At 40.9% G+C, this 12889-nt stretch overlaps 2 protein-coding genes and 1 pseudogene across 3 annotated transcripts in view; 1 reads left to right on the forward strand and 2 right to left on the reverse strand.

Annotated features, from left to right (window-relative positions):
• The window catches only part of LOC116672340 (Golgi reassembly-stacking protein 1), a 4775-nt gene extending 1440 nt beyond the window's left edge, over positions 1 to 3335 (reverse strand). Inside the window, exons 1-8 of the mRNA XM_032504131.1 lie at positions 3068 to 3335; positions 2483 to 2563; positions 1673 to 1876; positions 1179 to 1265; positions 931 to 1061; positions 691 to 829; positions 482 to 599; positions 265 to 387 (exon numbers count right to left, since the gene is read on the reverse strand). Of these exons, the coding sequence (XP_032360022.1) occupies positions 265 to 387; positions 482 to 599; positions 691 to 829; positions 931 to 1061; positions 1179 to 1265; positions 1673 to 1876; positions 2483 to 2563; positions 3068 to 3130 (946 nt within the window). The 5' untranslated portion in view covers positions 3131 to 3335. The remainder of the gene's footprint in view (positions 1 to 264; positions 388 to 481; positions 600 to 690; positions 830 to 930; positions 1062 to 1178; positions 1266 to 1672; positions 1877 to 2482; positions 2564 to 3067) is intronic.
• A 100-nt stretch (positions 3336 to 3435) lies between these two features.
• On the forward strand, positions 3436 to 6348 carry LOC116672515 (chymotrypsin-like elastase family member 1; annotated as a pseudogene).
• A 936-nt stretch (positions 6349 to 7284) lies between these two features.
• csrnp1b (cysteine-serine-rich nuclear protein 1b) overlaps positions 7285 to 12889 on the reverse strand; it is a 13003-nt gene continuing 7398 nt past the window's right edge. For both annotated transcript variants that reach the window (XM_032503772.1, XM_032503773.1), the window contains exons 3-5: positions 11104 to 11363; positions 10686 to 10982; positions 7285 to 10563 (exon numbers count right to left, since the gene is read on the reverse strand). In XM_032503772.1, the coding sequence (XP_032359663.1) occupies positions 9589 to 10563; positions 10686 to 10982; positions 11104 to 11363 (1532 nt within the window). In that variant the 3' untranslated portion in view covers positions 7285 to 9588. The remainder of the gene's footprint in view (positions 10564 to 10685; positions 10983 to 11103; positions 11364 to 12889) is intronic.

Genomic DNA, 12889 nt, shown 5'->3' on the forward strand with positions numbered 1-12889 from the left:
CAATGCAACTGATCTCAGCTGGTATTCTGTCTATAATGGAGTGCAATAGAAATTTCAAAATGACCCCAACATAAATAAAAGCAATAAAAGAAACATAATTCACCAACTAAGCCATTAAATGAGCCCAGACATGCAAGGCATGCAAACAATAGCTTGTTTAAACAGCCTTCACTTTTCTATTCAAGCCAATTGGCATTGAAAACATGTAATTGTGCCATTCAGCTGCAGAATTCAATCACTTGTAGTGGGTTTAGAGGTACTTACCAAAGCTACACTGATCTCCAGAGTCATCCCCGTAATTAACAAACATGGAGCTCTGGCCCATGTCATTGGTGGAAACCATGTCTGACAAGTCTGGAGTCATTGCTTCAGTTGTGTTGGAAAAATCTGCAATTCATTACATTGTATTCTGTGTGAAAACACATCGACTAAATCAAACACAGAAAACTAATGAATGTTTCTTAAAATGACATCTGGTAACCTAAGTCCACAGCTAGCTGAGTAGACGAGGATACACGTAAGTCCTGCACAGCTCTTTTGACTTGATGCAAATCTATTTCACTGATGCTAGAGGGGCTCCGTGCATCCACTGAAGACACCTGTCACAAGAGAACTTGTTTTAGACAAGAGGAAGAAAAAAATGTCTCTACAAAAGAACATTATTAAAAAGAAAGATGAGATAACCTGTACCTCAGTGTTGTCGCTTGCCACCAACTCTTCGCTGCTGTCAATCGCTGTAGACTGCAGAACATTTGTGTTCTGGATGTTAGGGTGAGCTGGACGAGTTGGGATTCTGTGCAAGTAGCCATAGCCAATGCCACAGCCTAAGCTAAAATTTGAGGCAAACAAAACTAGGGTATTACTATAAATGCGTATTGCATCTGTACATATACAGGTGAAGTGACAAGAAAAGGTCTCAGCTATTCTTACCTTCCCTCTCCTCCCCATGCTCCATTTGGAGTGACCACTACCTCTCTGCAATTGTCAGTCTGTGTGTTGTACACCAGCAGCTTCAGAGGTTTCCCCTCATTGGCTTCAATCAAAGAAAAGAAATCCTCTGACTGCAACACAAAAAGAAAGGAATTTCAGATTTTGCACTCTATTTTGTTCATGAACGCTTGCAACTTTTTATATCCATGTAAAAAAAAAAACAATGTGAATAAAACCAGAAAACTTACATCTTGTAACACCTGGTCGGCTCCCACAATGAAGTCGTCGTGAGCAATAAAGCCAGCCAAAGCTGCAGGAGAACTGGCTTCCACATCCTGAAAAAAGGGCATGATAGCTATGAAGAGATTTATATTTAAAACACTGCACTGTCTATATAGCATACCAACGTGTGTGTATGCATGTGTGACAATAGCATACCAACATTTGTCTATTTGGTTGTACTAAATCAGGAGGAACAAATCCTACAAGAGTATGACTTCATTTAATGTTTAGGATTCATAGCAAATTTGGCACAACAATTAAGTAGATTTGAAGCCTTCAACTCTTTTTTTAAATTCTACTAACTTAACAAAAAACTAAAAGAAAATGCCCTGGCTACTACCTCAAAGCTGCCAACAAACTTGTTTTTTTTTATTTATTTTTTTTTAAATCAGGCCAGCTTTAAAGAGTTAAAGAAAAAAAAGTTAAAGAATAGCCCGTATAAAGGCTAGTCTTGACTTACCAAGACATGCCAAACGTTCTCATTGGCTCCTGTAAAGCTGCAGAAGCGAACACTCGCGCCCAGCAGACCCTGACCACCCCACATGTTACTGGGTATCACCTCCAGTTCCCTCACCCGCTGGGTTTTAGAGTTGTACACTTCAAGTTTGACCGCTTTCTCCACATTGGCCTTTAGAAGGTCTTTCAGCAAGTCACTTTCTTTATTCTGGAGAAACAAGAGAAATGTGGACTATTCCAGTTGTGGCAGTGTAGAAACGGCGAACCAGTTTTTATGTAAAAGAACACAAAAGGAGATTATAGCAGACATGGCCCGGACTATAATTCAGGCCCGATGTTTGAAATGTATTGAGGGGAACACAAAAACATGGTTTGCAGTAGAAACACAGCACAGCACACATCAATGTACAATTAAGCAGTCCTAAATGAGTCAAGAGGACCAGGCCAAAACAAAGAATGTTATCTTTGTTGTCCCACAAAATAGTATGTGAAACTGCAACTCTACTGTGGTAAGCTATACAAACAAAAGCCTAAGAGTAAGGGCTCAACATTCCTCTGCAGGGATAGGTCAGAAGAGTCAGCTAAATAGTTGATAACATTTCTTACAACAGTATCAACAGTAACATTAAATGCTCCTTCTACCTCAATTCATTCAGTCGTCACCTTGTCCCATTTTTATTTTATTTTTTTTATATCAAATGTGCTAATCTATTCGATGCCACCCATTCAATACAACCCAATGTTTGTCTTTTAGTATATTTACATTTGGTGAGTGGATCTGCCACCCTTTACTCAAGCATAGGGGTCTACTCACAAGTCGGGTATTTCCTATAGAGAGAATGAAGTCAAAGAAGGGCTCCAGACCAGCCCTCAGAGCTGGGGAGTCCTCTTGAATCTGAAATATGAAAAAATTAAACACTTATGAGATTTGACTGATTTGACCAAAAGTGTACCATGTTACAGTCGCCACTCTGTGTCAACTAAAGATATTGCATTGTCCAGAATTTGGGGATTCTCATTGCGAGATATCACACAGTTGGTTTTTCTCACGTGCTGTATTTGTAACTTTATAATTCATCCTTACTAGTATCAGTTTCTGCAAAGAGTACTAAACAGTTACAATCTCTAGCAGAGCTAAAGAGCCTGGATGTTTGCCAAATGCCACCTCATCATAGGCGGAAACCAAAGCTGACCACGGTTTTCGAGTTACTAACAACCTGACAATTACAAACCAGCGACTGGGTTACTTTCTTTATAGATAGTTAGCTACATGCAGCAACAGTATTTGTTCATAACTAGCATAGTTAGCAAGCCAGTGAGCTAAAAGTGGGCAACCCAGATTCAAAAAGTGAGTTGTAGAGTGTATAACCTTGCACTAGCTCTGCTATACGTGACTTACCCCGTGGACATGATAGCCACTATTTCCCCCGTCTGACAAAAACGAGCTCTGAGGTAGCCCCATTGCCCTCAACAGCTAACGTTATAGCTACGTAATATTCTACAGACTAAATGTCACTTAGGTAAAGTAACGTCAATGTAGAAGTCATTACTGAAAGACAGCTGATCCAAGCTAGCTAGCACCAACAACAGCAGAGGAAGGTTGACAGCCGCAGCCACTTCAAAGCTAGACGAAGCTAATAAATAATGATGCTAGAAAAATCGAGCCCACATGATTTCAAGTATCTGCGTTCGATTAGCTGCCCTCGACGGGTTGTTTCCTAGCAACAGATAACGCTTTTGTAAAAACTTTAATTCCATTCATGAAGAATGGGTATTGTCCGTGATCAATTTGAATACAACATATTGCACGTACAAATATATTTGGCAGTTTGTAGCCTTACATAAAGCACGTCTGAGCAAAATCAAGCAACACTGTTTCTGTGTTATATTTCTCATTAAACTTGATTTGGCTTTGCCTTGTAGGCCTAATCTGATTTGACCAGAGGTAGGCCTACATGGGGCCACTTTACCAAAGTTATGTTCGAGGGCGAGAACAAAATACAACATTAGCTAACCAAAGATATTTACAGTTAACTATCTTCCATATTGGTTTATAAGGATAGGGAACATTTTATATTAGGCTAAGATTTTTAGATTTAAGATTTTGGAAAAGGGATCAGCTGGAGAGATCTTATGTGTTAAAGCAGCTCAGGATAACGTTTTAGTCACCAACCAACCATTTAAACACTCAACAGGCTATATTCCCACAGAACATCATAATGATAACGACAATGTTTACATTTTAAAAGATTATAATATATTTATTTGATCTTATAAAATACTACCTCCAGAAATGTCTACATTCTTATCTTTATGACTTTTTAAATGCATATACAGGTATTTATGTTTGTAGCCTAGTACATAATTACACATCTTTTACTGAATAGGCTGTCTGTTCTTTGCGGTTGAATAAAGTCATGCACTGTGAGCTAGTTGTGGAAAATGTTCTTCTTGTTGATCAGTTTCAAAAGATATCTGTAGGAAAATGTGTATTTGAGTCATGCTCTTTACAGATGGTTTTGTTAAATTGGCTTGCATAAATGCACCTGCTCTTCTCCCACCATGATAGTACTTTCTGAAGGTCTTCTCAAACTGATGTAAATAGTTTAGAAACATCTGGTCCGCAGTGCTCCAACATGATTTGGCTTGTGGCTTGCCTGTCTTGCAAGTTTTTCAAGAAATATACCAACACACTTTACGTGAACACATTTACAATACTGTTCTCTATTTTCATGCTCATGTGAACCAAAGGGCTGATTTGTGCTGAAACACCCTTCAACCATAATGTCCAAAATGAGAGGGTCATAGGAGGCCACGATGCTAAACCCAACACCTGGTAAAACCTATAAGCATTTTTTTTTTATTGTGATTCTATACAACTGTGGTGCTTTTTGTGTGAGTACAATAAACATTAACAGTGGTTTTCCTTATTTCTTATTGAGCAAATAGGCTCAATATTGAGCTGCCATACTGTAGACCTCATCATTCTTATTTGATTTCTGAAATAACATTAAATCCTCTTATCATTATCAGTGTCTACTTGTTCTCTGTTTTCTCTCAGGCTTCTCTCCAGTATGATTCATACAATGATGGTTCTTTCTACCACATCTGAGGAGGCACTTTCATTGATAGTTTCTACAGTATGACTGCAGCACACTGAACCCTCAGGTTAGATGTCTCACTGACCTTATTGACATAGTATTCCTTGTCTGCTGGATAAACGATTGCAAGTAAATGTAGTGTGTCTTTGCTTCTTACTTTCCTGTCAGCATGCATGCTAGTCTGCAGCGTGTGGTAGTGGGTGAGTACAACCTGTATGAGTATGACGGCAGTGAACAGTTCATCCGTGTGGAAATGATTGCTATCCATCCTGACTGGACTGAAGACCTTGGTAAAAGGGTAAAGTCAAAACAAGTCAGACCTTAATTTGGCCATTTAAAAGCACAACTTCTTCTGATAGCAGTGGTCCAAGGGGATAGTTTCAAGGGTGGGGGAATCACATGCATTCATATTAACAACTGGGAGAGATCCTGCATTACCCCCTTTCCCTCAACTTTGTCCACAGAGCTGTGCAGCTTTGGAATGAGATGTCTTGCACAAGTCAACGGGGATAGTATCCCCTCCCCCTCAAGTCAAAACAGTCACAACTTTGCTTCTTTTTTTATGTCTATTAGAAATGATATTGCTCTCTGAGACTGGCTAATCCTGTGTATGACAACGGCTATGTGGCCATCGCTAACCTTCCCTACCCTAACGAGAGGCTGCCTCATGATTTCACCTGTTGCATCACTGGCTGGGGACTCACAGACTGTGAGAAGACTCTCACACATATACTTTGTGTCTTATGAAAACCATTTATGCACATTTAATAAAAAACACTTTCTTTTTACAGACGGAGGGAGCGTCCCTGTCATCCTGCAGGTGGCTCCCATCCTCGTGGATCATGGTGGGGCATTCAGTCTGCTCCCAGCCTAACTGGTGGGGCAGCATTGCTTTGAAAACCATGGAGGGGATGGAGGGGATGGAGTCATATCAGGCTGCCAGGTACAGCAAAGGTTTGCATACTTTTTTGATTTCCATAAATGCAAGACCATGACAATTCAAATGTTCCTTAACATTTTTTTTGTTTTATTTCTTTTAATGTCATTTAAAGTTAATCTCCACACTCAAATGGCATTGTATTGCGACTTATTTCCTATTTTAATTTTACTAATTTCTGACAAAATAATGCCACCCAGTAGATCTCTGTCTAAGAGAAAGCTGTATAAAAGAAGCTGAGTAAGAGGTGTTCCACAGTCTTTAAACTGGAACCCTATTCTTGTTTCTACCTGTCCCAGGGCGACTCCGGTGGTCCCCTGAGCTGCTTCACACAAGGAGCCTGGAGGGTCCATGGTGTTGTCAGTTACAGTCCATCTGGCAGGTGCAACCAAGTGACTAAACCCACTGTCTTCACCAGAGTCTCTTCCTTCCAAGACTGGATCTTTTCAGTGAGGCCTCCTGTTATCGCTATAATGTGATTCTGAAAATGCAATTATTTTCTATCTGTCTATTTCAGTTGCCTGACTTAATTTAATTTTTAAGACTTATTTCTTTGTATGTTTGTTTTTTCAGATAATCCAATAGGTGGCACAGCATATTCTATCAAATGGAACCTGTGAAATAAAATTGATTTGCATCTCATTCATTTGGGTTTTTAACATGAATTCAGCCAAAGAGTGGCGATAGTTGTTCATGTTAAGACTAATTAACTGACTATATTGTACTGTATTATTTGCTTACAACTAGTCGGCAAATGGGGCCACAGCTAAAGGACCCCTGGGACGCCTGGTAACAATCCTTATCCTCTGACCTCCCCAACCTATTGCAATCCCAGTGGATGACAAAATCCTAAGGATGTTTTAAACCAAAAGACCAATGAGACTGGACTTATATTAAACTTCTTAGTGGTAATGTGGCACAGAGGTAAAACCTTTAAATGTAGTCAGAATCAAAGAAAACCAAAAGGAATTCTTGTAACATCTACCTAAAGACTTAACGAGAACCACATTTTCTTAATGCTGTCCAAATGTGAGCTATATGCAGTCACTGCTATGACATTTCCTTCTTGTCTGGAGTTTCTGGCCATATGTGTGTGGTGGTAGTCAGGAGACTACAGCGTAACATCATATAGAATGTTTTTCTCTTAACCATGGAAACCAGAGGCCACAGTTGAATTCCAGTGGCTTACACACACACACACACACACACACACACACACACACACACACACACACACACACCCCACAACACACACACACACACACACACACACACACACACACACACACCCCCACACACACACACAACACACACACACACACACACACACAGTCACTGCATGTAATGTGAACGTGGACTATTTTCTGCCATTAAACTTATAGAAAATATAATTTCAGTAGGTTAAAACATGAAACCATTGAAAATCTTTTCAGTTGGAAAGCCAAGACTACATAAAATATGCATAAGATAATCCAAGACTGCAATAAGGGCATATTTGTTTATATTCTGAATCTAAAACTTTACTCAGGTTTATTTTGTAACTTAAAGTTAATTTTAACACAAAAGCATACAACAAACAGCATTTAGAAAATGTTTTTTTTTTTATTATTATTTGGAGGGACAGGCTGTCAAAATGGCTTAGATGAAAGAAACTGTTTTCAACAGCAGGTTAAGGTGTGAATATGTAAAAAATAAAGCAGCTTTGTTTGCTCTGCAGGACCATTCAAGCAGAAATATGTACAACACAAAAGGCAAAAAGTAAGACACGTTCTTTGAAAGAAATGTTTTTAAAAAGCTGTACTGTAATACATTACATTGATAAACACTTACTGTTGCCACTTCTTCATGAGAATTGATGTTTTATACAAGAGAAACAAATGTTTGCTTGCAAAAATCAGTGCCCTCTTCATGGCATAAGAACATATATCGGATGGATTTCAAAGTAATCAAAAAAGGCAAAAAGCGAATAATACATTGCCAATGTGCACTCAGCACTTTTTCAAAAGTATACAAGTAATCAGAAGAAGTTTTAACAAACAGGACCTGCATGCATAACTTCTAAAGGGTCCAGAAAGGTTGTTAAAACAGCTGTAGAAAGGGTGAGATATGTACATCTACTCTCTAGTGTCCTCAGCTGTTCACGCAGGTGACAGCAGAATCACCTTTGAAAAGTGTTGTTATATCATGAATGAGGCAACTCTTCAATTTTCAGGGTTTGTGTGCGCGATAAAAAATGTATAATATATGCAGTTTTCATCCGCAAAAACCCTTTACATAATTTTCACATAATGTAACCCAAGTCACAGACTTCCAAGAAATTCAGAATACAATCAAATTGATCTTTGCAATTTACTTAGTTTTAGTGGCATTTCGCTAATATATATCTAACCATAAGACTGCCTATGAAAAATACTTCAGAATGCTAGAGAATGATAACCTTCATAAGTATACATATCTCTATAATTCATATATTACAAAGTTTTTCCCAGATTGAAAATTATTCACTTTTCTTTTTTAATAAAATATTCAATTTGTCAGTGATTAGAATTCTTTTGTCAAGCTACATAAATTAGTTACAAAATATTAGTGTAATTTTCTATGGTTACATTATGGGCAGCGATAAAATAGACCCATAATTTAGTTTCAGTGATTAGGGAGATTCCACAGTTTTCAGTCCCAACGCCTAAATGGAAGCACTGTGCACACACACCGTTGGCAGGCATGGCTCCCCTGATAAGCAGGCACATCCAGTAAACTTCACAACACCCCTTTTTATTGCCAAAATGTCTTAAATTAAATAACTAATGAAGTGATGACATAATAAGTTATCCCCAAAAAATGTTAAATGTAAAAGAGAATAGATATTAAATACTTTCTGATGGACTTGTGGTCCCATTTCCCACAACAATGACTTAATGTGATATGGAAAAAAGGAAGGAAGATTGCACTTTCAGGTGAAAATATCAAACCACAGTGCTTCTTGAGTGAAAGTAGGCTTTATCTGAAATAAATAAAATAAAATCACGAAAGGAAATAATTTAAAAACAAAAAGTAGTAATAAAGACAATACAAGCTACAGCTTTAAAATGGTAGGAGCATTATTTCTAGTTACCCAGCTCATAAATAAGAAACTCCATAATTTAGCGTTGAACTGTTGAATCGACCCCATAAAACCACAACAATGCTATTTTCACAGATAAAGTGCTGATCGAGGAGCTTTTAGAGGGATTTTTTTTGTACCATAGAAGACCCTTGGGAGAGATCTTGAGGAGAAGGAGTCATCTAGCTTCAGGATTCAACACAGGGAGGACCCTACCTACTCAAGTCATCTGGGTGTAAGCCCAAAAGGGAGGACATGAACAGGACTATGTTGTGATTTGGCTCGGTTCCATATGGAAGCCATCAAAGCAATGGCCATCAACGCAATGGTCACCATACATTGCCTCCAAAAGCTAGAAAGCTAGAAAAAAATCCCTGAGGTGCACATTCAGCTGTGTTGAGATTCCCAACCTGGCCCTGGTTAAGGTTGATTCCTGTTTAGCATATGGTTGGTGATCTGGGTTTGGTTAAAAGAGCTTTCTTAGGAACTGAGAGCCATCATTGGTTTGTATGGGCATGGGCAAATTGATCTCAATTTGTATCACTTTTAACACTAGCTGCCATCTCACACAGCAATCATCCCAAACTGCTTTGCTAACGTTTTGAAGGCAAGTCTGGAATTTGAACATTTATTAGGCAAGAAGGAACTCACAGCTTCCTTCAAAAAAAAAAGAAAAGAAAAAAAAAAAAAAATCACGTTGACATTGACTTCTTATGTGCATGGTCGTCCCCTCCAAAACCCATGTTTTTTTTCTTAGACTGTTCACAAATTTTCACGTTTTGTCAAACTTTCACAGACTCCATCACAGACAGTTTCATGGCTTCCTCCAACAGCTGATTGTCTGTAAATGTGGCAGGGGGTTCTGGGACAGATTCTGAAAGGCCAATCAGCGACTCCAGGAGGCAGGTCCCGGGGTCGCTCGCCGGAGGGAAGCTAGGGTAACTAGGCAACTGAAACTGAAAAAAGTTGTCCATGTGTTCGTACTCCTTGAGGGAATTGTAGAGCGAGCTGGGCCCCAAGCAGGGGAAACCGTCAAAGAACTCCAGGTCTGACTCCGAGGAGAGGCTCAGGTCCATGTTATAATTTGCAGAGCGATCAATGGTAGGGGAGGGCGTGCGCGGCACACTGCTGCTATGGAATAGGCAGTTTCCCTGGTTGGCGTTCTCATCCAAAAGTTCTGAAATGGTTGTTGCCCGATTGTCTGTGTGATCGTCCAACAGTGTGGCGTCTATATTGTCATTCTCGTCAGCAAAGTCCACCATGCTAAAGCTACTAAAAGCCTCCGTAGATGGCTGTTGCTGTTCATGCCGTTGGTCTGGGCAGCAAGTGTCTTTATAGCTTCCTCCGTCCCTCATATTTCGTGAGCCGTTGTCTGTGTCACTGAAACTGAAAATGCGGCTCAGGCCTTTCTCATCCACATCCAGCTGAGTGCGATGTTCACATCGGCTCTCGCCTGCCTCAGAGTCCTCACTCTGACCTGAAGAGTCTGATAAATCGGTCATATCGCTACTGCAACTGTTCTCCCCAGCTGCCGCCAATTCTGAAGTAAAGGGGAAGGAGGGCACTGCTGGTAAGGTGGTTGTGCTCTCCTCCTCCTCCTCTGTGCTCGACTGCTCCTCCAGCCTCTTCTCCAGCTCCAGCTTCATGATAGTGTGGATGTAATGCGTCTGTACTCTGGTGGAGTTGAACTCAATGCGCCCTTCTGTGTTTCCACAGCCGTCCTTGGTACAGCCACATGGGAAAGAGGAATGATCCATCTGTGGAAAGCACAAGGAAGTAGTTAAATATCTTGGAAAATTACAGATAAGAAGTCCCAATTGTATTGTGATATCGAGCCCTTGTTGTTGAATCACAGTTTAGGGGAATTTTTGGCTCTTACCTGACATTTGATGCCGGCTAGGCTGCAGCTACATGTCTCAGGCTCGCAGAAGCCCTGGCAGTCGCAACCACAGTTCTCCCTGGAGATCCTCAGTTCATGCAGCTGCCTCTTCTCCTCCTTTTCGATCTTCTTCACACCGGCTGCTTTGAGCAGTCCGTAGCGACGTTTTGGCGGGTAGGGCTGGAGGAAAGAGCACTCATCCAAATTGGCCCCACTGATGTCAATGTCCTGCTCAGGGATGTCATCCACCGTTAGCTGTTCTGCCTCCTCGTTCTCCTGGGTTCCGTTTTTTGTTAGCTGGAGAGGACAAAAGGCATCAAATGAGTAATAGTTGTATTGTATTTGTGCATCAGAACGTGGGGATTTTTTTTTTTTTTTTTACAAATTCTTCAATATACTTTAGTGCAACTTTGCTCACCTTCAATTTGAGAGCCTCCAGCTTTTCCTCCCTGAGTCTGTTAAGGAATTTTTCCCGTCGTAGGAGCCGCTGCTCCACAGCAAACTCAGCAAGCGAATATGTTCGGAGCGTGCTGTGGCGCTGCATCATGCCTAGAGTGCATCCTCCCCGACTGGGCACACTGGTAAAGCCCTGGCACCGTGGGAAGAAGAACACTGTCACCTGGTCAAAGGTCACGTTGCCCCGCCGTGCTCTCTTGGATTTCTTAAGGATGGATGTTGCTGTTGATGGGAAAATAATAGATTAACAATACATCTTGTCCAAGGAGGAGATTGGATTTTTAACCAGAAAGTTATTGGTGAATTCTTTCGAACTGCCCTAATTGTTTATGTGTGCCACTAGATGGCATAATGCCCCACCATGTAAAGTCTTGAAATGTGTGCAAACCCTGCTGAACAGACTGTAAAAGGACACCCCTCTGATTCATTGCCCTAGTCTTCAACCAAGCCTTATCATGTACCCAATTAAAACACACGGCTTACAGGAGTCTGAACACACTTACATCCTTTTAAAGTGAAACTTAAACTAACGAGAATCCATTGAGCCTCATTTCTTGTCCTACTGTGCGACAAAAACCACCCAGTTCTGGAATTTCCCTGTGGTGGCCAACACTGTGGAGGAAGCAGAGCTGCCAGGATCTCACAAACGGGTGAATAAATGCTCGGGGCTTGCGGAAGAGGTCGAAAGTGTAGCTCTCAGGACAGGAATAAAACGGCCCACCCTGGTCTCTCTGCAAGCTGACAATCCCAACAAATGGCCCAGTAACTGAGAGGAGGCAAAGGTCCTTTTTCTGTGGAAAACATTCAGAACCCAAAGCAACTAGCCATCTTTCTATACTCAGACAAATACAATAAAACCATATGGGAATCAAAGTGGAACCATATGTGGGAACAATTATTCAAGCATCATTATAAATTACATTTCCTCTGCACAGGACACGATAACTTTTGAGCCGTGCTTTAAAACAAGCAACTTTTTCCTTTGCATAAGCTGCCAGAGTGTTTTTTGTCCACGTATGTGTGAACAGAAAAGGATGCTATTACTCCACGTGTTGCATTACACCTTTATTATGTGGTGGGGAATTCCTGGTAGATTCCTCTTTTCTCAGCCATGGAGCTTTCTCGGAACACACCCTGAACAACTGCCCTCCAACTGGAAAATGTGTGATAATTGAAGCTCAGAGGTTGAAAAACAACCTTTCACCCAAATGCAGGTTTGGACAGTAAATTTACCATATGGACTAAATCTGTCGCTTTTCAAATCCAGTCTGGGTCATGACACCTGCAGGAGATAAATGACACCAACGTTTCTGCCTCCAAATGGGATAGCTTTGCAGGCTGTTTTCCTCCTTCACCTCAAAATGGCAGGAATCTTTCTGTCCAACACAAACAACGGATTATAATAGTTTGCACAATCTGCTCCTCTAGATGTGTCTGCATGCCTTCTTTTCTTGATTGTCCTACCCCCCTTTTTTATATCCCTTCACCCAGCCTCTTTCAGCACCTGTGCTGGGTGCATGCCCAGGCTTCAGACAAGGCTCTGTGTGTTCCCAGCCTTGGCAACCTGCCACGCTTCTCCTCCTGGCTCCTTGCCCCGCCATCCTGGAAACCTCACAAATGTTTGCCCTTCTCCCCCTACAATCCCTCTCTAACCCGGCCGGTCCCCTAAAGGCCAGCAGACGCACCCAGGTCCAGAATCAGAATCAGAATCAGAATCAGAAATACTTTATTGATCCCCGAAGGGAAAC

Source organism: Etheostoma spectabile, chromosome 22 (assembly GCF_008692095.1).
Source record: "Etheostoma spectabile isolate EspeVRDwgs_2016 chromosome 22, UIUC_Espe_1.0, whole genome shotgun sequence".
NCBI lineage: Eukaryota > Metazoa > Chordata > Actinopteri > Perciformes > Percidae > Etheostoma > Etheostoma spectabile.